The sequence below is a fragment of the Periophthalmus magnuspinnatus genome, chromosome 23, assembly GCF_009829125.3.
Source record: "Periophthalmus magnuspinnatus isolate fPerMag1 chromosome 23, fPerMag1.2.pri, whole genome shotgun sequence".
Lineage (NCBI taxonomy): Eukaryota > Metazoa > Chordata > Actinopteri > Gobiiformes > Gobiidae > Periophthalmus > Periophthalmus magnuspinnatus.
In genome coordinates, this window is record NC_047148.1 from 4,870,637 (window position 1) to 4,895,280 (window position 24,644).

Here is a 24,644-nt window from a genome sequence, read left to right on the forward strand (position 1 = left end):
TCATTTTAATATCTGGTTTGTTGCTTTGTGTACTTGGGTATTTGTACATGGGAAAACCAAATTTGTTTTATTTACAAAAGTACAAAAAGTGTTTATGTAGTAGCGTTGAGCAACCAGCAGGTGGCAGTGGAGCAAAAACTATCAAGGTTTCCTTGCAGTCTTTGGTCTTCCTCTGTGTTGCTCACTTTCACCTGTTGTGTTGTCTGCCCTGTTCTCCATGATGCTACACCAGAGGTGTAGCTGAGGGCCCGGCTCTGCAGCCCTCATAGCCCTCTACTGTAGGCAATAGCATGCTCTACTGTCTGTGGTGATCGCTCCATGGGCATCATGGCCTGGCCGAACTCATGTCAAACTCATAGCCATGGCATGTCTATGAGTTTGATGGTTATTGTGTTTTTATCAGCTGCACCCTGCAGTGCATCCTGCTGTCTTGTCTTCACCTTTTTGATCCATCATGCCTCCGCTTTTTTGTTCTGTCTTGGCTTCATCTTTTTGTTCCTTCTTGCTCTGATGTCAAACTGAACTTTAAATTCAAATAAATAAACTTAAATTCTTGTAATGGAATGGCTGGACAATAATTGTAACATGTGAACATAAATAATCAAATCAAACAGCTTTGCAATTTTAAATAAATGCTATTATTTAACTGGAACTCACTTGTTTCCCTATCAATGAGAGAATCTGTGTGCCTTATGCTTTAGTTTAGTGTGTTTATTTATTTTTCCAGGTTGTTACGACCCAGCTCAGCTAGGGAAAAGAGGAAGTAACAAAACAAGATGGAAATTGTAAAACTAAAGCTAAACTAAACTAAACTAAACTAAAACTTATAATTTATTTAAAAGGAATGTTAAGGTTAAATCTAACAAAAAGAGGCTCTAAACAGAGGACAAAATTCTGGAGGTACTGCTGAACACAAAAGGGTCAAAATTCTCTGTTACAGGTTCAAATTCAAAGTTCACTAAACACAAAGTACAAAGTCAGTAAAGTGGCACGCCAATTAGCAAATGAAGTCAGGCAGCCCGGATTGACAGGGGGAGGGTCCTTTTAAACTGGTGCCACAGGTGTAGAGCAACGATTGGCCGGGCCATTAATTGTCCCTCCAATCACAAGTAGAGCAGGCCGTCAATGAAGTGCCAGCTGCGGGACACACTAGGAGGGGCAGAGAGAGAGAGAGAGAAAGAAGAGGGAGACAGTAGGAGGAGCTGAAGGCCAGAGGCCGTAACACAGGTTAAACCTGTTGGTTTTCCTGGTTTATTTTTTAGCTTATTATAATTTAGTTTTATTTACTTTTGCCTCCCACTTGTAATGCCACATTTACATAGTGAAAGTAGCAAAGTAGTTTCTTATTATACTTATGGATTTGAGATATTTTGGATATTTTTTAATATATTCTTTCATTTCTTTGGCAGTAGATTTATGAACAAGTTTTGTGTTGTGCTGGGTGTGTCAATGTACTTGTGCACTGTGTTAACTAGTTAAAATGTATGCAGATGCAGGTTTATTATAGAAAAAAAATGCAATTCACAATAACTTGTCTGGAAATGCATTTATTTATTTTTAAATAAACATTTTGTGTCTGAAAACTTAAAAAACAACAACAAAACTTATTCTACTACCACCCATTGTCTGTTTGCTCCAAATCAGCAAATACACACACTCCCACACACACAATTGATATGTTTTTATGGGATATTACACTGTATTCATTGCCTGACCATAACCTAAACTGACCCAGATCTTAACAGTAAACTGTTACTGATCTAATATTGATTAATTTGGGGACCAGATTTTTGGTCCCCACAAAGCAAAGGTCCCCATGATGTGACTGTGTATACAGACTTCAGTCACCACAATGTATGAACACCTACACACATAAAAGAATAAAAACATATGCAATTTAAAACATTAACACGCTTCATCAAATGCCCATATTTGGGAAAGGCAGGTACTTTGATCAACTTTTCCAACAAATCCTCTGTGTTTTTGTGAATGTGTTTTTATTCAAAGCCCTTGGTAGGATTTATCATTCAAAACATAAAAATGACCACACCTAAAACCAATAAATAACAAACATAACTGTATCTCCTGTTTTACAACTTCAGCTACAAATGATCTGTGTTTTCTTTGTTCTTCTCTTTTTGAATGAACTGATAGCTCCTCCACTTATAAATCCAACAGCACATTGAGAAGCTGTAGAGGACAAAAAATGTTGTGAAATCGTAGTAGAAAAATATAAGAAAGAATCCCAGAACTAACAAGACACATATTACCAGTCGAGTGATGTGAAAGAGGACGTTCAGTATACTCCACCATATTGGAACCTCATTTAATATCCTACTGGAGGCCTCTGGGTGTCTCAAAGGTGTTTTATTACAACCCTCGATATAGGCTACTTCACCGTCTTCTACTTTGACATCTATTTCTTCAAGTGTGACTGACCTATGTTTGGTTTCAATGGATTCCACTCGAGAACTACAGTTTGATCCAGTTGACAACGCAATACTTTGAGAATCTGAAGCGTAATTTAGATCATTATTGCTGTAACTACTTGTATTTGTATTAGTTGCAAGTTCAATCTCCTCTTCTGTCCTCTCCAGGGGTCTACCTTCCTTGCAATCCGCTGACAGTGTCTCTACACACTTATCGTCAATAGCTATTAGAGGCCTTACAAAATGGCTGTCATCTATATCCCTACCTTCTTCACCCTTGTTGCTCGGGGCCTTTATATTGAATTGACAATCAAAAACCTCTTCCCAAACCGTCCTAACCAGTTCTTGTCCAAATCTTTCCAGAAAAATCTCGTCTCCTTCTTGCTCGAGTGTTCCAACGCCATCATCTCTAATAGTGATTTCTGTTCGCGCCGACATTTTTTGATATTCAACACGTGGAGTGCTCTCAACTTCTGCTGACAACTCCAGTTCTTTCAATTTCTTCGATGCATTTTTACTCTCCCCCCGAGGGTTCTCTGCATTACCCATCCACTCCCCCATCGCCGCTATTTCCAGCTTTCCAATTCTCAACCTTTCATCTTTGTCTCCCTGACTGATATCTTCCCCCATTCCGTCTAATGTTTCAGGTTGGAGCGAATCTGGAGCATCTTTTTCCTTAAGTACAAGTTCTTCTAAGCTCAATCGGCTGCCTGCGTCCTCTTTGCGAGCTGTTATAACATGGTGTGAATGAGTCCAACTTATTTCTACCACCTCTGGGTTGTATTCATCTTTGGCAAGAGATGGCGATGTAGCACTTTGAGAGATCTCCAATGTTCTCGCTGTAGTTGAAAATGGCTCCTCTTTTGTCACCACTGATGGGGGTATTTCTTCTCTGGGCTCCTGTCTTCCCTGCATAATTTCACAACAATCTTTTTCTATCTGTAATGCTCCATCACCTGTCACATTTGTCTCGATTCCAGTTAGTTTTGATTCCTCTATCTCATCTTTATCGTTTAATTTTTCAGCTAGTGGCTCTGACTGTGTCTGGTTGATATTCATTTCTGGAAATAGTGCTATGTTTTCATTAAGGTTTGATAATACATTGTGTGAATCAGGGCTTTTATGCGGCAGTTCAACTCCATCCAATACCTGCATAATTTTACTTTCTGTGTCAATCTTAGGTTTATGACCAGCACTCTCTTCCTTTTTGTCCTCAACTCTGTTCTCATTTGACAATATATCTTGCTTTTCCAAATTAAATTCCTTATCCATGCACAGACTTTCCAAGCAACATTCACATTTTTGTATTGCGCACAATCCATCCGAATGTGATGCGACTGTCTCATTTTGCCCGTGTTGTCCTAATGAATCACATTCCCGGCTGAAATCTCGTTGTTGCTCTCCTCCTCCACCTTCCCCGGAGACTTGACACTTTTCTATTTCCCGTGGCCTAACTATTTCTTCTTTTTTAGAATCTTTATTTCCTGCACAGTTTGTTGTCAGCCCTTCCTCCGCTCCTTGTCTGCGCGTGGAAAAGACAAACCTCTCCCCGTCCGCTGTCCCCTGTCTCATTGTCTCCTTAAATGCCAGCGTGTCATCCAGTGTATTGTATGCAGTAGCGGTAACCTTCCCATCCCTGCTGTAAGAAGGACCCCTCTGCAGCCCTGCTCCCTGTGAGATGGTATCAACACCGCTGGCATTCGCAGACTCTGGCACTGCTGTCATGTCTGTTGTCTGTGACTCCCCTGAGCTTGTTACTAAGTCAGCTCTGTGCATTGTGAGGGGCTCATCTCCACCTATTCCTCCCATTATCCCTGCCCCTTCCCGCTCCCAGATCTCATGCTCGCGACTCTCACTCGGGCTGTCAACGGAGCCCTTGGACACAGGCGGTGCCCCCGAGAGTCTAAATTCCTGCGCAGTTTCTGTTACGGAGTTTGTCTCTGACCTTTGGGGTGCATCTTGTGTGCCTGTGTTGTCATCCCTGGGGCTCGTGACATATGCTAGTGCTGCTGCCGCCTCCTGGTCTTCACCGTTCAAGGCAACCTCAGCCAATGATGTTTCAGTGGTGTCAGACAGCAGGTGATGTGCGTTTGAGCTAGCTGCTTCTAAGTTGGGTGTATCTGGGCCCACATGCACCTGCCTGCTTGTTCCACATTGTGCAGAGGGATTTTCCTTATTTGAGGGAGGCGTTGGTGTCACTTTCTGCAGGCATTGCGACTCCGGGACACCAGATTGGGTTGCAAAGTCAGAGCCGTTGATAAAAGCCTGCCACACATCAAACACAGTAGTTTCTTTAGTGCTAGTTTTTTCTGTCCCATTAGCAAAGGTCTCCCATTTATTGGTAACTGCAGCTGTATCATTCACACTCTCCTCTTGTGGTTTTGACAAGGTGCTTTGAGCTCTTTCTGTCCACGTCTTGTCTGCAACGTCATTTCCACTCGGCTGTGGTTTGTCACTGCTCCAGTCCAGTGTTGCCAAAGGAATCTGATGATATGTGAGGACCTGTGCACTGTTAGTTTGTGCTTTATTGCCTGGATGGAGAGGGCTGCTCGAGTTACAGTGCGCAGATGAAATTGGCTGCGAGCCCTTTTGGCGCTGGGGTAAGTCATGTGAATAGCCTGATAGTGGTACGTGCAGCCTGCTCTGGGGACAGTGGTCCAGAGCACGTGCTGAACGTGCTGCTCTGTGTCGGCTTTTTATGCTCTCCACCTGTCAAGAAAGGTCAAAGGTCAGACCAAATGTTTATGCTTGATCTATTTGAGCCTACAGTGATCCTCCTAGCACTACTGGTTGCTTTGTCAGCTGCTTTAAAGCAAAACGCAATAAAGGGGTCAGATTTTTGCAACCATGTTAGTTTACCCAAAGTTGTATTTCCATTGACTGAATGAATCCTGTATTGTCATGCACTCAGGGCTTGAGTAAAGGCTTGAGAAAATTTGCCTTTTCACCTACACCGTATCTCTACCCTCTTCTTTTTATTTACTAGTATTTATTTAAGAATGTCAGAAGCAGATTTCAGAAATGTCACATATGAAGGGGCGGGGGGCTATCACTTTTGTAGTTTTTTCAAGAATTCAGTGGAGTTTCTATTATGAATCTGTTTTAGATAAAGTTGCGATCTATGTATATATTCATATTCAGTGTTTATTACTAAACACTGAATATGAATAGCATGTATGTGAAGTAATTTAAACATGTTATTAAGCATCATGTAAACTAGCTTTGCATATTTTTGGAACACACCAAGACATACACGTGCAGCTGTAACATGTTTAAACCTGCAGTGCACTGTACAGTTCCCATGCTCTTCAGAACAACTCACAGTATTTTTGTTTTCTTCAAGATGCAATGTTGACTTCGCCCCTATTCTATGGGGTTGGTCGGGTGCTTCTGTTTTGCTCGTGCACTCTGAAATATATGATTCACCACTTTAAAATGTGTTTGGTGAATGCTGACTTGCAGATTTTGCCCTCTGACCCAAAGCCAAACATGTCAATGGGAGTAGAGACAGCAATACAGACCTGTAGCGTATGTAGCTGCGTTTAGCATCTCTTTGATCAGCTCCTCTGCACTCTCCCTCCTGGGGGTGAAAGTAAAGCACAACAAAAGACATTGTTGATGCATGCCTGAAAGGATTAAGTAAGCTGATCTGTCCACATTGGGTCCAGCGTCATGGAAACCTGGACAGGCACCTGACCTTAAATGGACAATGGCTTTTCTTCAGTTCTAAAAAATTTACCAGCATTAAAAGTGATGTGATAGGTTTAACTTAAATGCTTGAGTGCTACTTCTGATAGCTGCTAGCATAATTAGCCTCTCGCTTAAAGCTGCACTACATAACTTTTTTGGTGGAGGGTCTGCGGCCTGCATGTCTGTTATTGCTTTTCCTGCAATGCTCCACTGTATTGGCATCAAACTCTTGCATTTATTCATTACAGGCATTTTAGTGCCAAAGTCTTTGAAAACATGCATTCTTACTGTGAGTGGGATCGCCTCTCCACATATCTGACATGTAACTTGGCCTGGTGGTGTCACTTGCTTGTCTTCATGGAGATAGAGAAGTTTAATACCATACTGCAAAACATCCCCAGCATAGCAGTAACATTGCCATGGATACATGATGGGGGTGGACTCTCTACATAGTGGATCTTTAAAGGTCCTATATTGCACTATTTTCTGACCTATGTTATAATGTTTTCTTAGCAAAAACATACCTGGAGTTGTGTTTTGTTTCATTCACACATGGTTAACACACAAATCCTGCATAATTAGGCTGAGTTCTTCTCTGAAACTGAAACACTATGTTCCACCTTGTGATGTCATGTGGTAATACAGGAAGTGCTCCACTGTGTTTTTAAACTCCATACACCTTCACTAGAATCATTTGGACTATTTCAGCTCTGGAATTGCCAACCTCTACTGAATAAAAGGTGAAAGGTAGCTGATAACTTAAAAACTACCATTTCATCATGAGGTGGAACAGAGCATTTTGAACTTTGAAGATGTAGACCACATGTGTCAAAATCAAGGCCCGTGAACCAAATGTGGCCCTCCACATCATTTTATGTGGCCCTCAACAGGGCAAATTAAAAGGTATGATGGTCTTAAAATCTCAGTATATCAGATACACAGTTACACAGGCATATTTTTACATCTAGGCAAATGCATATGTAATATTTGTAACTTGAATAAGTAATACATACAGAAACAGTTCATTAACAAGTTATAAAATTAGTTAGATTTATTTTACATTTGACCCTTTGAGAGCAGCCATTTTACTGATGTGGCCCTCAGTGAAAATGTGTTTGACACATGTAGACAGACTAATAATGCTCCAGGTATGTTTTTAACAACATTATAGCATGGCTTAAAGCTCACAACAGTCAATTTTGTGTAATATAGAACATTTAATGTGAAACGTATTATTTGTTAAATGTGTGGAATTATAACACTCGTTTGAACTCCAATGGCCCATATAGCATTGTTTTAAGTTACATTTTACATACGGGATCTAAAAAAATGCATGCAAACGCATGCTTACCTGTTAGCTTTGAGACAACTTTTCTTGCTCTTGTGGTTGTTCTCATCTTGAATCTGAGGCACATTTTCTTTTACCTTCTGGTGGAAAAACATCACATAATTCATTTGGTTGTTATTGGCCCAGAAAACCCCCTCTGAAGTCTCATAGCGCAGACAGAACTCCACTCTGGTCCCCTCTTTGTCAAAGGGGGGTATGAGAGTATACTGAAAAGTGAATCTGTCAGTCTTCCAATCGCTGGATCCAGGTACATACTCGGCCTGTAGGTCAAAGTGGCTCCTCCATCTGTCTAATGTTATTCTAACGTACACCAGCTTATTGTAACACATGTTAAGCACTCGAACAATGCCACGGAGAGTACTCGTTTTAGGAAGAAGCTCAATGCTCTCCAGCTCAACCATTTGTTCCTCGACCTTCCTTTCCAGTTCTTCTGGGGTTGGTGGGACAGTAAACAGACAGAACATGTAGAAGTCCTCAGTGGAAATGGCCTCCTCCCTATCAGATGACTCACTTTTGACCAAATCTGCAATTTCAATATTCTCAAACTCCTTCACCGAAACCAAATTGAGCCCAAATGCATCAGCAAATGACACCTTTCTGCGTATGATGGGAGGAGGTTGGGGTTCTTCATCGTCATCATCTGTGGAGCTGTTACACTGTTGTTCTTCTAAACTTTTTGCTGGTTCAGTTTCCTCCATGTTCAAGCCATTGACTTCCCCAGGTTGGATGCACAGAGCCTCCATGATGTCCCAGGGCTTACGGAGATGCCACTGCCCGAATTTGGTGCTCTCTGTCTGGCTTGCAGAGTGGGACAGAATGGAGTGGCCCTGTCCCGGCTGCAGAGACACTGTAGAAGGCAGAGCACGTGGAGGACGTGACTTGACAGATGGAGTTTGGTTACAGCTGAACATTGTGACTCTAAGCCAGGCCTATTATTAGAGCCAAGATACATGACTAAGGCTAGACAGCTATTATATAACTAAATGTTTACTAGATACATTTATCGATGAAAGTAAAGGCCACTTACACAAGCACAGTTGATTAGTTTTCTTAGGTTTTCAAGCAGGTCTGATTGAGACTTTGCAAAGATGTTTTTCAACAGGAATGTATAAGAGACTGCATGTCTTTTTTCTGCTAGTGTGAGATGGCCTTGATAAATACAGCCATATGAAACACTATATCAGGATAATAATTTGGCGTTTGGTAATAAGGATCACTTCTGGATTATATTATTCTAACCCATATTAAAGTGCATAGGCGCAAACTATGCACTTTAATAAGCACAAACAAAAACAAACATGGTTTAAATTACCTGAGAGTCAAACGAAGTCTTTACAAATTCTGTCTGTTTTGCAATGCTTCACATGGCCAGCAGGTGGCAGCAAATTATCACAAGTCTCATCTTTTTCGTTCCCTTTTATCACTAAGACCCAGTCCCTTCTTTATAGAAATGATGTATTTTCCTATCGGCTTTAGGAATCAGTAATAAATCATATTAATAACATAAAAAATAGTATTTTAAAGGTTTATGTATGTCCTTCTAGAACATCTAGACAATAGCTTACGTATGTGCATACAATGAGACTATATTTATTATTAGAAGCTATATCATGAATGAATGTTTATTATTCACATTATTTCCTTTAATCATTACAATAATAAATACATAAATTGACTGAATTTATATGACATATTTGACAGTCCAGTAGTACTGTGGAAAATTCAAGAAGATACAAAGAAATCCATTTCCGCATAAATTCCGAAGTAAATGTTGTTGTTTTCCCGAATTCATATAAGATTGTTTTAGGCACGATATAGCCAACAATTGTTAATAATTAACTATAATCATCAGTTAGTTAAAGGTGGTGATTAATAGCCTATCTATATCTCGTGCACTGACCAGTGTATAATCATCATTTATCATCTAAGAAAATGTGATTGTGTGACTGTGTATTTTATTTAATCTCGACTTGGAATAAAACATAATAATACTTTGACACGTTTAGTTGAACAACGAAGTGTAGGCTACAAAAGATAATAATAATAATAATAATAATAATAATAATAATAATAATAATAATAATAATAATATCGCAAGATATTTTTACGAGGTTGCATAGGCAGGCATAATATGTTATTTAAAGCATTACTTTTGTCCATTTCACAACATATTGTGATTATCAATTTATCAATATCACATTTAAATGTGTGAATTGTCGCGTGCATTGAGCACTATTCATTTTATTCGTCTAGTACAAAATGCAGACAGGTGATCTTATCTTTTGTCCTACATTCCTTTAACTCAGTTTTACAGACTTATTGGACTTACACAAGTAAGTAAAATACAGAGCACTGGTTTCTCTGTGCGTAGTTGACCATTCGTGTAGGTGTTCCTAAATGCGCTTTTTCGCATCAGTTTGCGAATTTCATATTTGTATTTGAAGAAGTAGAAATCATCTAAAGACATCGCAATGTGTCGTTTTCACTGTGTGTTTGTGCGGATCTTAAACCTCTCGTGCTGGTCGTTGTCCTGAGTTTGTCTCATAATTGCTTATTTTCTTAAAAGGGTTGTCAGGAGCTTTCCACAATCACACCACAAAGACCTAATGTGGCTATTGCAGGAACTAAAACCCCCTTCGACTTCGTGAACCCGCGAACAAAAAGCCGTAACAGGTAGAAGTACAAGACCACAAAGTTTTTGTAAAACAGAAAACAAACTTTGAAAATGTTCATCTTGTTTACCAAAGCAGGTGGCTTGACGTCACATGGGGTCGCAGTACGCCCAAAAATAATAACACCTCCGCGCACAAGCAAGTGCCTTCCCTGGGGGTGGGGGGGGTGGGGGGGTTCTAGTCCCAAATAGACTTGCTTTCTGCGCTGCAGCTTGATGTGTGTTTGAATCGTAACGAAAAAAACAAGAGGCGCTTCTTCTTGCTCGCATTGCGCGTCATTCAAACAGAGCGCAGTGTACGGCTTTCTCCTCTGTTGCATTAGTAATAACAGCGGCGTGGACGGGAGACAGCAGGAGAGACAGCGGTGCCCAGCGGAGGAATTTGAGCTTTTTATTTACTCTGCAGCTTGTTGTTCGTTTTCTCAGCGTTATGGTGAACTTGGACAGTCACGTGTGAAGAACTCCGCAAGTGTAGCAGACTACGGGACGGCGACTTCTCACCTGCGTGTCCTTTTCACTTTTCCGAGAGGGAGATATACCTGCCATTTGTTGTGGTAAGTTTTTTTTCTGGACAAGTGCTTATTACTCTCCTGCGCACGCTTTGACTTTCCCCTTCAGTCTAGTGCGCTTCTATTGAGAAGTAGCCACAACTTTGTCCTGCGTTTTACGGGTAATCTTACAACAATGTAGTTTACCTTTCGCTCAAATGAGGAGCGTTCTTCCAGGGGTAAATGTTTGACCTCGTGTGTTCGGTCAGGACCTCCCGGCTGCTCTGTCAGGACTTCTGGCGCAGACTTTGGCACAGCCGCCTCTGTTACGCGTGTGCACATTGTTTTATCTCTTTCAAGTTGCGTTCGCTGTGCAGTGCCAACGGACTCTTTTATTGTAAATTATCTTTTTTGAACCGGTCGCAAAACGAGTCATAAACAAATTATAAGTGTCATATTTCTCTTATATAAAATGCAGTAAAGAATATTATTTGCATGTCTTTAAAAATAATTTTGTTTAGTTGTCAAAAATCTTAATTTACAATTTACATTTCCGTATTTTTGTCGCATATAGAAAGTAAACATTAAATAAATAGGTAATAAAACTAATGTCAAAACTTATTTATCTAATACTTTTAAAAATATATATTATTTGATTATTGCCTGCTTAGTTAAAATATCAAATTAGTTAGTACAATACATGTTTTTTTCATTTAGTAAGATATTACTAAATGAAAAAAAAAAGGAAAATTTATTGTACTAATTCTAGAATAACTAGGAGTGTAGCAGTCAACACCTTACCGTGCATGTTTGCTTCTCCATTTTTAAAATCCATTTTTCGCTGCCCAGAAACACTGTTGCTGGTGGCATGTCATTTTTCAACATGATGAATCTAATATTAACAGCAACAAAGTAAAATTTAAATCTTCTAAGCACTGGTTGTTTTCGCCTTTCACTCTCTCCCTGTGTGTGTCCTCGTGCACCTATTCTTTTAAGGCTGCAGTGTGGTCCTAAAAATCAATACATGTGACATTTTTTGGTGTGGCAAGGAAAGGCTAAGGAGGTAGTGGACTCTCCGGGCCTGTCCTGTGTGGATTGAGGGGGGGGGGGGGGGTTGGAGCCTCCTTGTTTGAGCCGCAGGGTGCACAGGTGTTCCCTCCTCAGTTATGCAGGTGTGGGCCGGTTCCCCCCTCACTCAGCACCTCTCACTCTTCAAAGACCAAGCGCCAATAAATGCCCCCTGTGAAATATGTCAGCGACAGTGCACAAGCCGCCCCTTTGTTCCAGTGCCCCTGTAATTATTTCTTAAAACATGTTATAACTGTTCCCACTGTCCTGTTTATGTGTTTGGTTGTTAGGCAAGTGGGCTCTATAGTTTTTTCGCAAATAGTAGAAATTTAATATAAAATAGCCTCCGTTAGCACTGACCGTATAGTCGGGAGCAGTGGACTTATTACACCCAGTCTCCCCACACTGCATCAGTTTTTTGATTGCTGCATTTATCATTGGGCGGTCGTGCTCTACATTATGGTAATTGGAAAATGAATGTCCTCTACAGGATTAATGTGTATACCTTGTCATATGTTTCAATCATTTATCAAAATTAAGATTCAGCTTTCAACCCAATGAGCAATGGTTGATTCATGATTTGATCTCAGATATGGAAATACTTGAGCTTCCTGCAAAGATGATGTAGTTGCAATATTGGAACTTTCTGTACTTGTATATATGAGGCAGATCTGTTCAACACCCTAAGCAAAGTTTGTCAAAATGGGGTGTGTGAGCATAATGTAGGTTAATTAACTGCTATAAATGTAGGGTTGCACAGTATATATTGCAAAATTAGCAATATTGCAATATGGAGTAACACAATAATAAAGAAAATAAATGTTTTGCAACAACACAAAGAATTTCATCTGACAGAAAGTTACAGGTTTTTATGAATGTTTATTCGTTATTTTCCTTGTCTTGTTTGTTTGGATCTTGGTTTAGTCTATGATAAATTTATGTTAACACAGTTTAACTTGTAAATAATCAAGGCATGTATTGGTTTGAATTTATCTCAACTTAGTGTGTCAGAAAGTATTAATATCTACAGTTATTGAATATCAAATCTTTTTCTCATACCATGCAAATGTGGGAACTATTTTCTTCCTCCTCTGGGTGTAAGTGTTGACAGCTGCTTACTAATTCTGATTAAGACTTATTTAACTGTAGTCCTAGTTTTAGTACGGGCTTACACCTGGTTTAGACCTTGTCGAGTCCCACTCTTGTAATGCTTTCAAGTGTGAGAAGTTCGAGAATTCCTGTCAATGGTGGTCGGAGTGGACAGAAATGAAACATACATTTCTATGGATAATATAGAAGATGTCGGACTACTTCTCAGGCAATGAAACACTTGCTCACTTTTGGATTAGCTTTCGAATCGCACCGTGACCCATCCCCCAACACCTCTGTAATGAAACGGACTGCTCACTCAAGCCTCGAGGTGTTGCTGCGTTTGAGGAGAAAATGGCAAAGGAGAAACCAAGGCAGTGGTGAATCAGCTTCACTTTCTGAAACGTTTCACATATAAGGCTCGCCTGCACTCACTGTGTATTCTTACGGAGCTAACTTTGCCCGGTTGCCAAGCTTTAACACAATTAAATGGCAAATGTTCAAGTTTGATCCCTGTTAACTACATAGAAATGTTTCCATGACAACCTCCATGCAAGTTAGAGCCACCAGAAGTGATCAAGTCCGTCCTCCTTTTTCTTCCTCTCTTCATCCCTCCCACTGTCTATGGTTCCCTCCCCCCACTTGTAAAAATGGAATTTGTGTTGACAGTTTTGGCCTTTAATGGTACTTATGAAAGTATTTGTTTACCGGGATCATATGCTACAGGCCTGTCAGCTTTCGAGAGATTGACTTCTTGAGATAAAAGACTGTATTACATACTTAGGAGGCCACCCTTTTGCACTGTAATTATCCAACATCAGAGTAATGATGTTTTGTGTGCCCCAGTTACTAAGAGTCTTGGGACAGCTCAGACTTTTTTAGTTACGCTCCGGGTCACTTCTTAAGCTGGACTCGAACCTCCGTGAGTGTGAAGCGGTGTGACTTTTTGGCCGGAGAAAGCGGTGCGGGTGGGGTCAGGGGATAGGGATTAGAAAGAGATTGTGGGCTGCCTACAAAAGCCTGACTTAACAGCTATCTGAACACACACTCACTCAGTAACTTATTTTTCCACACTGGCCACTACAGTGCGATTGTTTGAGTTTTTATAGGTTTTTACTGGTCATATTAAAACAAATGTCTGGTTACTTATTAACTGACGCAGAAACATCAGGTGTTAAAAGCTCCAATTGTAGAAGCCAGGAAGTTGTTGTCTCTGTATGAAACTAGAAGTGGGCATAGGAAATAGCTCTTTTGAATAATAGAATAGTGAGTATAGGCAAAATTTTAAATCAAAATAGAAGCAAGACGTGCTTGCTTTGTAAATTTTCCAACATTGTACAAAAACAACTTTTTATTTTATTCACATTTGGTCAATATTGAACCTCATCTAAAACATTTACCCACACACTGTACTAAATTTTGGATAGACTACAGGATAATCCCTGAAATTAGAAGAATTTACAAAATATATTCTGTTTTGTGAATATCGTCTTCTGCTTTATAAGACAAATTCTACCAGTGTTTACGGAAAGAGCAGTATTTTGAATGTGTTGACTATGACCTTGCAAAAAGGTCTTTCAAAGATGCCCCGAGCAAGTCCTATAACTCTATCTGACATTTAGGTCTGTTTATTTGGTGTCTGTTGTCATCAAGCATCCACAAATCATTATCTTGTATGTTTATATTTGTAGTCTAGTTTTAAAAGTACTTCTTCTTGCGAGTCACTTTTTATTCATGCTCTATTCAGACACTTACTCCACCATGGTGTTAAATGTTGGTTATAGGCTGATGACTTGGATTTATAACATTAAGGCCACTTGTAGTTAAAGGCAAGGTCGGAACTGTTCAGAGCGCATCCAGCCATCAGCTGGGCACTTGTAAACAGCTCATGAGAGATGTGACAATTGTAGCAGTTTCTGTTATATTATTAATTTATGGCATTCTATTTTGATGCTATGTATAGTGATTGTTTAGCTCATCATAGCTAGGGCCTGGCGAGTTAGATTTAATTTTGTTTAATTAAAAAGATATACACATTTATATTGTTATTGTTGTTAATTTTGTAAACATAATAATAGGCCATACAGACTCTTTACTATTACTACCAGAAATAGTCAAATTTCTTCCTCCAAAGTTTGAACTCCCAATCAATGCCAATGCTGTTTCTGACAGAGGACTGGCTGTAGACCTCTCGATTAAAAAGACCAAGAATATCTATCTAGAACTATACGACTGAATTTTGATATTGATTAGAACTTGATTAAGTGCACAGCCCTACTTACAGGTGTAGTTGAGAAGTTGCCGGGTTGTAAGCCATGCAGTGCTAGTAGTGAAAGTAGCACTGCCATATTCAGCTCTTTTTTCTCAAACTGGAACTATGTGTTAGAGCAATGTTTATCTGAAACATGTTGCGATGGAGGAGAAAACAAGGGGTGTTGGGGGTGGGTGCTTGTGACAGTAACCCTTTTTGACAGGCACATTAGGCTGCAGAAAGAGCATCCAGCTCCGGGCTCAGGGCATATGGTGCTGCCTTCTGCCGGCATCGCTCCAGACCAACTTACAGCACTGGCGCTGGGTCACGGCTGTCTCAGGTTGGTCCTTCTGTCTCACTCGTCTAAATAAAAACAGGAGGAAATCGTGGGGGGTTGCTTTATCGCTTTGGGTTGTTTAGTGGGCATTTGTTGGGCATAAGTGTGGTTCAGTGTCTTTCGAGAATTTGAGGACATAGACGGAACTTGTAGTCATAAATCTTCAGGCCAAGACGCAGTTTGGCAGCTTTTGACATTTCCAAAAATCATGTTATTTTAGGTTTCAGAGACCTTTGAAAAGCATTAAATCTAAATATATGGAGTGGGAATTTGCATAAAAAGATACAATCTAGTAACAAGCTGTGTTGATGTAATTTTTTCTCTCCCTCATCTAAACACTCAGCAGGCGAACCTTAATCCTACTGTAAACAATGCTGTGTTTTGACCACAGTATCAGTGAGGCTTTCTCCTCTATGATGTGGAGAGGATGGACTTGGATGAAGCGGAGGATGACGCAGGGCTCTGGTCAGGAGACAGCAGATCGGTGGGAGGGTAATTACAGGCTACTGTGTGCCTCTCTGGGTTTACCCTGGATCACAGCTACACAGGCCTCCAGCTCCCATCCTCTGCGGGACCGAGTTGAAGCGGCCACAACATATGGGCGCAACAAAACAATGGTTTATTTTTATGTTGTTTGATGAGTGGTTTTTAATTTAGTTTGTCACTTCTGGCGAGCAGCAGGGCAGATGGTGCATATTGGAGTGCCCATCAGAGCCTAAATACCTCCGGGCAGCTGTTGGTCATAAACTTTTTTCAGTGCATATTTTTCCTGCGCTTGTTCTCTCTTAAACGCTGTGGAGGTCAAGAGGAGTCAAACCTGTTACAACACCTGTTTCTGCATATGCAAATCTGTTGTTTTGTCATTTCATTAGGCAAGGCAAAAAGACAAGGGTCCCTTGTGGTTGCAAATGCGACTGGCACTGCGCCCACTTGGCATGCTCCACAGCAGAGAGGCTCGAGGCAGGGTGAGGGAGGGCTGAGAAGTTGGGCTTCTGTCAGAACTCACCCACTGGTATCAGATGCCTTCACATCGGTGGGGTCCCAGGAAGAAGTTAATTTATATAAAGTTATGTCAGCATGCACTATAGCAATTTTAATGTAAAAAAAATCTCAAAAAAGTCTGTGTTCTCATTCATTCAGTTCTAGTTTAGCTTCCAACAAATCCCTTCTCCTTTCTTCTTTCTGCTTTATATTTATTTATATGGCGGAACCCAATGAGAGTACCCACACTCTCTTTTTCATGGCCACCCTTTATAAATACACACAAAAAACTAACAAAACAAATTATGTAAGTATGTAAAAAGTATGCAAAGTATGTAAGTCCATATAAAACTTTAAAAACAGGTGTGTGTATAAAAGTTTGTTACCAGATTATTAAATAGCGATTGTGGCTCCAAAGCATCAAGTTTTGCTTTGCTTTTCTAGCACCTGGAAAACCAAATAACTTTATCAACTCTATTGGCAGTCATATCCTTATTACACTATTGAGCATAATCACATATTGCATGCTATTTTCTCTTACAGTGAAGGCATCCGCACTGTGAAGACTGACAAAGACATGCCCAGTAGCTGCACACTGGCACTCGCGTGTATGGCACACGTCTATGCTCCCCCTTCCTCCTCCTCACCCCCCCTCCCTTCCCCTCCCCTCACCCCCTCATCATCTGGTGCACTCCTGCAGCGCTCGCCTCTTAACCACATGTGCCAGAGCCCGGCCCGCGTTTGCTCCGGGGCTAATTGTTCACAAGTAAACTGCATGCTTGTTGGTGGGGGTGTCTCCTCCAAACCAGACGCGCTGCTGCTGCTGTACAAAGCGAGGATGGTGGTAGCGCCGATCACAGTGGAGGGAGGGGGGTGGGGTGGGCGGGTGGGTGGGTGAAACAGGCTTTACAGATCATGATGTGTTCATGCAGTTTATTTTCCCCAGTACAAGTCTCTGAGATTGTCAGTTGTAATCCGGCCCATGTGCTGAATGTAACAAATATACCATGAAATTAAAGGTTATTGCAGGAGCGTAATGCAAAAACTCTGTTTGAGATTACCCAAGCTGTTTGCAGACCTGAGCAGAATGAAAAGACCACCAATCTGCTTGTTCTGAAACGCTATTGCCATCTTGGTCTTTGCAAAACACCATACAAATTTAATTTTTCTCCCGAGCTATTTATAGTTCAACAGTACAACAGCAAGTTTACACAAGTTTTTACATTTTGCCTTTTCTAGTTCAGACCAAACCTGTAGCTGCTGAGCCTACCAGGTCTAATCCATTGTAACATTTAAATTCTAATCTAGTGCTATTGTAGTCTGCTAAGAGTGCCTTCATGTGTGGACACTTTAGACTTGGATGGGTGTATGAGGGACATAAGGCTAGTCCGTGTGCCGCACTAATCTAATCTGATAACACAAGCCTTCCTCCTCCCTTCTCCTGTTCCTTTCTCCCTCTCTGTCTTCCTCCTCCCCTTTCTGCATCTTTGGCTTGGTTCGGTCTGATTTGTAGTTGTGTGTGTCTCCCTCTCTCTCTCTCTTTCTCTCAGTGCGCAGACGGCATTAAAGCCAGGCCCCACTAGCCCCCTCTGATACGGGAGAGTTCATTAGAGATGTGCCTTTGATGGGCAGCCTTTTCATGTGACTACCGGTTTTTCAAATACCTTGATGTAGAAGCTTAAGAAGGCATTGTGCAGTAAGCCCTCCTTTTGATGCTACTTATTTAGATCTGCATAGTAAATCAGGGGGGAGTAAATAACCAGCTAGCAGATGGAAGCAAGGAGATAAGGCACCAGTGAACAATCGCATTTGTATTTTGTTATGATGTTGACAGCAGCTAAAATTCACTAATCTAGAAGCACTGATCTGCATTTCAAAGAAATCTCATTTAGCAGCAGGGAGGATAAAGTTCCCCTCATTGTGTCTATTTTATTGCATTCTTCGTTAATTTATCAGGCCTCAGATTTAACGTGCGGGGCTCGGTGGTAGGAGCAGGCGTCCACACGTTGCATAGGGGGTCTTAAATACTCTGAAAGCGGTTACGTCTAGACTGTGAGCGGAGGGTAATTACACGTCTGACCATGAATAGAATGAGTTTGAAGACTCATCTTTCTTGGGGCGGCCTGAATTGCTCGACTAACACTGATAAGAAGCATTTGGTCCCCACAGAAATATTGCCAGTGACTTTCCATAATGCCACCCCCCCCCCCCTTTTCTCCCAACGCCACGGATGGTATTTACTTTTAAGATAAAGTTATTGTGTACAGTAATCTGACTTGTTAGCATAATGTCCTCTTTCATGGCTGGACCCTCCTTTCTCTGCTGTGTGGAGGTATTTGTGGAGCGGGTCTTAAATAGTTTATCTTGACTTAGCTTGCTAGTGCTTTATGTAAATATCAGCCTATAGCATTATTAGGCCTTCATGAATACTTGAATACGTTTGCCATATTTATAAGTCGATAGAATTTACCATTGGTTTTATAGTTGGCGTAGAGATATGGGTGGTATTTGTAAATCCCTAGAATTGGAGGTCATGCAGACTAATAACCTTCCTAACGCTTTTACTGTGAATAAAATATAGCATCTGCACAGCCCAAAGGTGTTGTCATAGCAAAGTCAACTTCATGCAAAATAATTTTAAGCAAATGTGTAAATTTATGCTGTTTTAAAATCAAAATCTTTCCTCTTTATCTGCGCTTTGTTGGACGTTACTCCTATACTTTTTTTTATATTTTTTGTCATTTTTAAATGGTCAAACAAGTCTGCTTGTTAATGCTATTTTTTAGTATTTAAGTAAATGTAGCGTCATATGTATGTAAGTAAATGTAGCGTCAGAATCTACGCAACATATTCCACAAACTCACAACAGTGAAAAATTATAGCAGTTGGCATGTTTTGTTTTCAGCAGTGCACTTTGAGCAGAGGCCTTTTTGTACAGTTCAGAGAGCACATTCCTCAGCATTTGCAAGCGCTGGTTGCCTGTAGGGGTCATTGGAATTCTGGGAGAATAAAAGAAAAAAAAAAAAACAACTCAGGAAACAACATCCAGGCCAGTTAGTGCCCCTCGTGCCCCCTCAACACAAACCTGCCCTCACTAATTATTTCCTAATGTCGTGAAAGGAAAGTGTGGAGTAGACTGTCCGTAGCAATCTGCAGCTGCTCTTGTTTTACAGTGCAGTTTGTGACTAACTCTTGAAAATCATCAATACTAATGGCCTCTAAATTATATGGATGCCACTGCTTGTGTACTTTGATGCAGGCAGCTCAATGGGCGTACATGAGAAATCAATGGTGTCAGGTTAACGCTGTGATTTACACAGAGTTGAGAGCTCGAGCCTTCCAGGCATTGCACCTTTTAACTTCAGAGAGTGAGGACTAAATGTGTGTGTGGAAGTATACGGCGACATACTCAAACACACACAACACTCTCCGGCTTCACTGTGAAATCCAGGTGCACTTTGTTGTTCTAAACTTTATTACTTTCACCTACAATTCATACAGAAAAACAGTTATGTAAGACAGGCGTAGCTAGCACAGACTTGCCTGCGCCAGAACAAAATGAACTTTTAAAACTTGGGAGTCTTCAAAAAATATGTAAACTAATATTACACATGTTGTTTTTGCAGAGACCTGACAGACGGTGACCCTTCTACTCAGCGTTGGATAGCTACAGCACCTTCTCTTACTCGAGGTCAGCGTTACACCCTTACATCTTAACAACCATCTGTCAAACACTGCATAAACAAAATGATGCAAAATACTTCTCGTGAGGGTGTCAAAAATCAATACTCAAACTAGTGTCAAACTCATGTGATCAAATGTAAAAAAAATAATAATAAAAAATATCTCATAAACAGGACAACCATGTTCTTTGATCTATGTCATACAAAATAAAACAAAACAAAAAAAACAAAAACAAAACATTATTTTGGGTTGAAATTAGATCCTATTGTCCAAAGAAAAAATTATTACAATTTGGTATCAAAAATGGTATTGAGTATAGTTATGGTATGTTGGAGCATGGTAAATGGTCACATTTTTATATAACACTTTTGCATCTTCATGGGACTCAAAGCACTTTACATTAAGGAACCACTCACCCATTCACACACACATTCACATCCTTTGTATACAGACACTGAGAGCAAGGTGGACTAAGTGTCTTGCGCAAGGACACAATAACAGCATTCATCTTTGGGTCAGTGGATCTGACTGCTCAATGTTTATGTTGAGAGTGGGATACGAATCACCAATTTTCAGATCAGTGGACAAGCACTCTGTCATCTGAGATACTTAAACCTTATACCATAACCATATAACCATTATAAATGCAATACAACAGTAGATTCAAAGACATGTTTTATCACATATTTGTTGAATTGGCATAATATTGTCAGATACTATTCATTTTCGTCAATATCACGTACCCCTAATTGAACATAGAGCCTTTTTGAAGTGTGATTTGAAATTTCCGTATTATGACTACACTAAATTCTCAATATCAAAACAATAAAAGCATTTAATAAAGAGGTATTATTTTGTTCTTCCATTTTGTGACCGGTGTTATAATATTATTGTTAGCTCAACTGTGTAGCTGATACAGTGGCTCGCAGAGGTCAAGAGATCGCCATTCTCTTCAAATGTAACAAATCTTCATCTTGTCTACCTTGATAGAATCCCCCCTCCACTGGGCAACCTCTCTGTGGCCGTGTTTGGTCTTCACACACCAGGGATTTTCAATCTAGCCGAGCTTAAAAGTTATGATATATATTATTGCTGACAAATCTCCGCAGCAGCTATAGATTTGGCGATTTATTCAGTTGTTTCTTAATTAACTGCTGTAGCCGAGCATAACTTCTGTCTTGTCATTTGCATACATCTCAACTTGATGTTCGAAATGTCATGTTTTTTGCTTCTGTTTAGGGTGAAATATGCCCTCTCTGCACCCGTGAGGACAAGCAGAAGACACGCACTGTAAAGAAGACTACAACTCAGTAAGTAATTGGTATATCCCAGCACACTTTGTGTTGTGACTAGTGTAGTTTCGTTTCTGTTGTCATTTGGGCTGCATTCACACTTCCCTCTAGACCTGGACTACAACTAGGACTGTCATGATAACAATTTTGAAGAATGATATATTGCTCCAGAGGAATATTGCGATAAACGATAATATTAAAAATATTTTAGGCTACTGTTACAAAGCAGGATAATCCCAGTAAACCAAATTTTAAATAGACAGTTTCATGAAAAAAAAAAAAAAAACATAAGCTGCAACCAATAAATGGCAGAACTGATTATTAGCTATAGCTGTTATTTATTCTACTCTGTACACCTCAAATCTTACTTTTTCATATTACATAAAAATGGCAGAAACCTCCCCACTATTGCAAAGAAAAAGTACCCACAAGAATTATTGATCCTCTAAATATATTGTTCCAGCTTGCATATATTGAAGGATATGTCGATATTGTAATTATCATGACAGATCTAGCTATGACAGGACTAAACCAGGACTAGAACAGAATTTAAGAAAATCTACATCAGGACTAGATTGAACTCAAACCAGGACCAAAAGTGTGAACACAACCTTAGTCGTTTTGCCCGTCCCAAAATGAAATGGGAGAAATAGGATGGGTATTTGGGTTAAAACCTACATAAGCTAAAGCAATATACAATTACAAGGGGATAGCCAAATGGAAAGATTAAATCAGGACTTGCATCTCCTGCTAATGACAAAACAGTTTTTGTCTCCAAGCTGTACCACAATGACTCAGAAGACTCTTGTGCCGCCAGTTATACATTTCATAACATCACATACTATATAAACAACGATTAACTCTGTATACTTATAATACTGGGAACACAGTATCATTTTAATTCTATGCAAGTTATTTATTTATTTATTTATTTATTTTGAGTATAATTTTTACATTGCTAAATTGTTACATTGCTACATATCAAGGGTGAGTATTTGAAAAATTGAAATTGAAAAAAAAAAAAAATTTCACCACATTACTAACCATGTAAATTATAATATCTAATCTCTACACAAAACTGTAACTGTATGCTTCTAACTTTATTTTATAGTTGTAAGGATCGTGATAGAGAAATCCATTTGTCTCAATTAAATAAAAGTTCTAGTTGGGCAACCTCCCCTCTAGTTTCCTCATTTCTGGGACCAAAAGCTCCTTCTATCTATCTCCACCTAATAGAGAGCCATATTTCTTCTTCATTTGCCAGGTAGGGCCTTAAATCTTCAAAGCTGGACTCTCAGTGCTTATCTGCTGGCCTAAAAAATCCTTCTAATCATTGCAGGAGAGCATAATTGCCGCAACACCGCACGCTTCCTTCTACTTCCTTGCGTTGACACATATATCAAAACCTACAGCAATTAAGTATATCTTTGACTCCTTTAAAGGGCTCTCGGACAGAAACAGCGCCGCGCTCACATTTTCACTCTACAATTGATTTTTTGTCATAGATCACAGAGTGCATGTCATTCCCTCTTTCCAATTCCCCAATGAAGTCTCTAAGTGTCGTGGGCAGAAACCTCTATGGGTCTTTAGCCTGGGCACTTGGAGCTGTCGAGGGGGCTATAGGCGGAAATCAAAGGGACTTGGATCATTGGATCTCATTGGCAGGAGTCCATTGTGTGTCCCATTTGGGATTGGCGCAGAAGGTGAGCGCTGTGGGGTACAGGGTGAAGGGACGGGATTGAGATCAGGCAAGGCAACCCCCCCTTTTTTTTTTTCCTCCCTAATCTTTATCCACCATTAACCCCAGTGCCCCAGTGTGTGGCGAAGATCAGCCCCATTGGTCAATCCTATTCTCTGCCACCCAGAATATTTTAAAGTTAAGCCCTCTTGCTTAACAAAAAAGTCTTACTCATCAAAGGTTCACTTTCCCTTGCTTCCTCTCCTTCCTTCCTTTGGCGCCCGGTCCCACTCCCAGATCTGCCGGTCCACTGTTTTGTCTTCACACATGGAGAGACAGAGGTGTCGAAACAGTTGGGAAGTAGTTTTTAAAAGTTTCTAGAGTTTTCAAATTTGAATTTAATAAGCTTTGGTTTTGGGGTTTGATAGTATCGTGCTGTGAGCAAATTGGGTCAGTCGTAAAGTGAACAATGATGCCCTGCCTGGTTGAGGATTAGGAACTCACTTGTTTTTAATAGACTCTGGAATGTAACTTTTTTTCACAATATTTTTCACACCTCCATGTGTACTCCTCATGTTTCAACCAAGCGCTTATTTATGAGAAAGTATAAATAAAACCAGCTGGAAATATGGCTGGGTGATTTTAATGCTGACACTATGCATTTTTGTTTTGAGATATTGTTGTGGAATTCTCAGTATATCTTCTTTTAGTTTTCCATTCAGCCGTTTCCTTTCAGGGGTCAGCAGAGTCAATCAGCTGCTTTTAATTATCTACTACACTGGCCTAGCTGACATGAACCTGGCTATTTCACCACAAACTTTATCACTTTTGTATTCTTCTGTGCTCTCTTCAGATTGTAGGACCATAAATATAATTTTAAGATTTCTTGAATATGTTTTAGAAAAGCATATTCATAAAAACAATACAATCCATCTACAAGAATTTCTGGACCTGTCCCAAGCCAAATGGCAAATGGCATAGCGTCATGATTTTTTTGAGTATCCTGATAACAATGTTCAGAATATTGAGTATATTTCAGCACTTTTTATTTGGTTCACATGAAAAATAAATAAATAAAAATCTGACTTAAAAGTGCACTGCCTAACTGAACTGCTGAAACTGATGAAAATGTATTTTTACACGTGTCATTGCTCAAAACAGTCTGTTATCTGTTAAAATCATTATAACATCATGGAGACACGGAGGGGGCATACCCTCCACCAAAGAAGTTATGCAGTGGACCTTTAAGTTACAGTTGAGACAAAAAAGAAAAGTAACAGAGCAAATGTTTGTGTCCAGGCTGCAGTTGCTGGAGGCCTTCTGTGAGTTTTGCCATTATTCTTTAAGGAGAACATTGCAATCCTGTCCGTTTGTATTGATCTATATGGCTGGCTGTGTTTTTCTTTCTCTATAGTAGCTAGTTTAAAGTTGTCGAATTGGCTGAAAAATGTTTTGATTGTGCGCATAGACTCGGGAGAAGGTGTTGTGATTTGGGAATGGAAAAAAAGGTTATGGCCTCAACATACTTTGGGGCCCCTTCAAAAGTTCTGCACTTCACAAATTTGAGATGACTGGGTATGGAAATGGCTAATTGCAAATACAACAGGAAACTTGTTAATTTCTAGAAATAGCCAGATG

At 40.0% G+C, this 24,644-nt stretch overlaps 2 protein-coding genes across 5 annotated transcripts in view; one reads left to right on the plus strand and one right to left on the minus strand.

The window, feature by feature from the left end:
• Positions 1-897: 897 nt before the first annotated feature.
• On the minus strand, positions 898-8,378 carry ppp1r3aa (protein phosphatase 1, regulatory subunit 3Aa). Its single transcript, XM_055231520.1, has 4 exons — positions 7,471-8,378; positions 5,951-6,009; positions 5,752-5,837; positions 898-5,138 (listed from the first exon to the last, which is right to left on the minus strand). The coding sequence occupies exons 1-4, from the start codon at positions 8,376-8,378 to the stop codon at positions 2,103-2,105; spliced, it is 4,089 nt and encodes a 1,362-aa protein (XP_055087495.1). The 3' UTR covers positions 898-2,102.
• A 1,994-nt stretch (positions 8,379-10,372) lies between these two features.
• The window catches only part of foxp2 (forkhead box P2), a 115,289-nt gene continuing 101,017 nt past the window's right edge, over positions 10,373-24,644 (plus strand). For all 4 annotated transcript variants that reach the window (XM_033989397.2, XM_033989399.2, XM_033989400.2 and 1 more), the window contains exons 1-3: positions 10,373-10,692; positions 19,979-20,043; positions 21,276-21,346. The gene's annotated coding sequence lies outside the window, so the exon portion shown is untranslated. The remainder of the gene's footprint in view (positions 10,693-19,978; positions 20,044-21,275; positions 21,347-24,644) is intronic.

Coding starts and splice junctions, on each gene's coding strand:
- ppp1r3aa (XM_055231520.1), bottom strand. CDS start 8,378: ATGTTCAGCTGTAACCAAACTCCATCTGTCAAGTCACGTCCTCCACGT. Junction 6,010..7,470: donor AGTTGTCTCAAAGCTAACAG/GTAAGCATGCGT, acceptor TTTCACCCCCAG/GAGGGAGAGTGCAGAGGAGC. Junction 5,139..5,751: donor TTGAAGAAAACAAAAATACT/GTGAGTTGTTCT, acceptor CTTTCTTGACAG/GTGGAGAGCATAAAAAGCCG.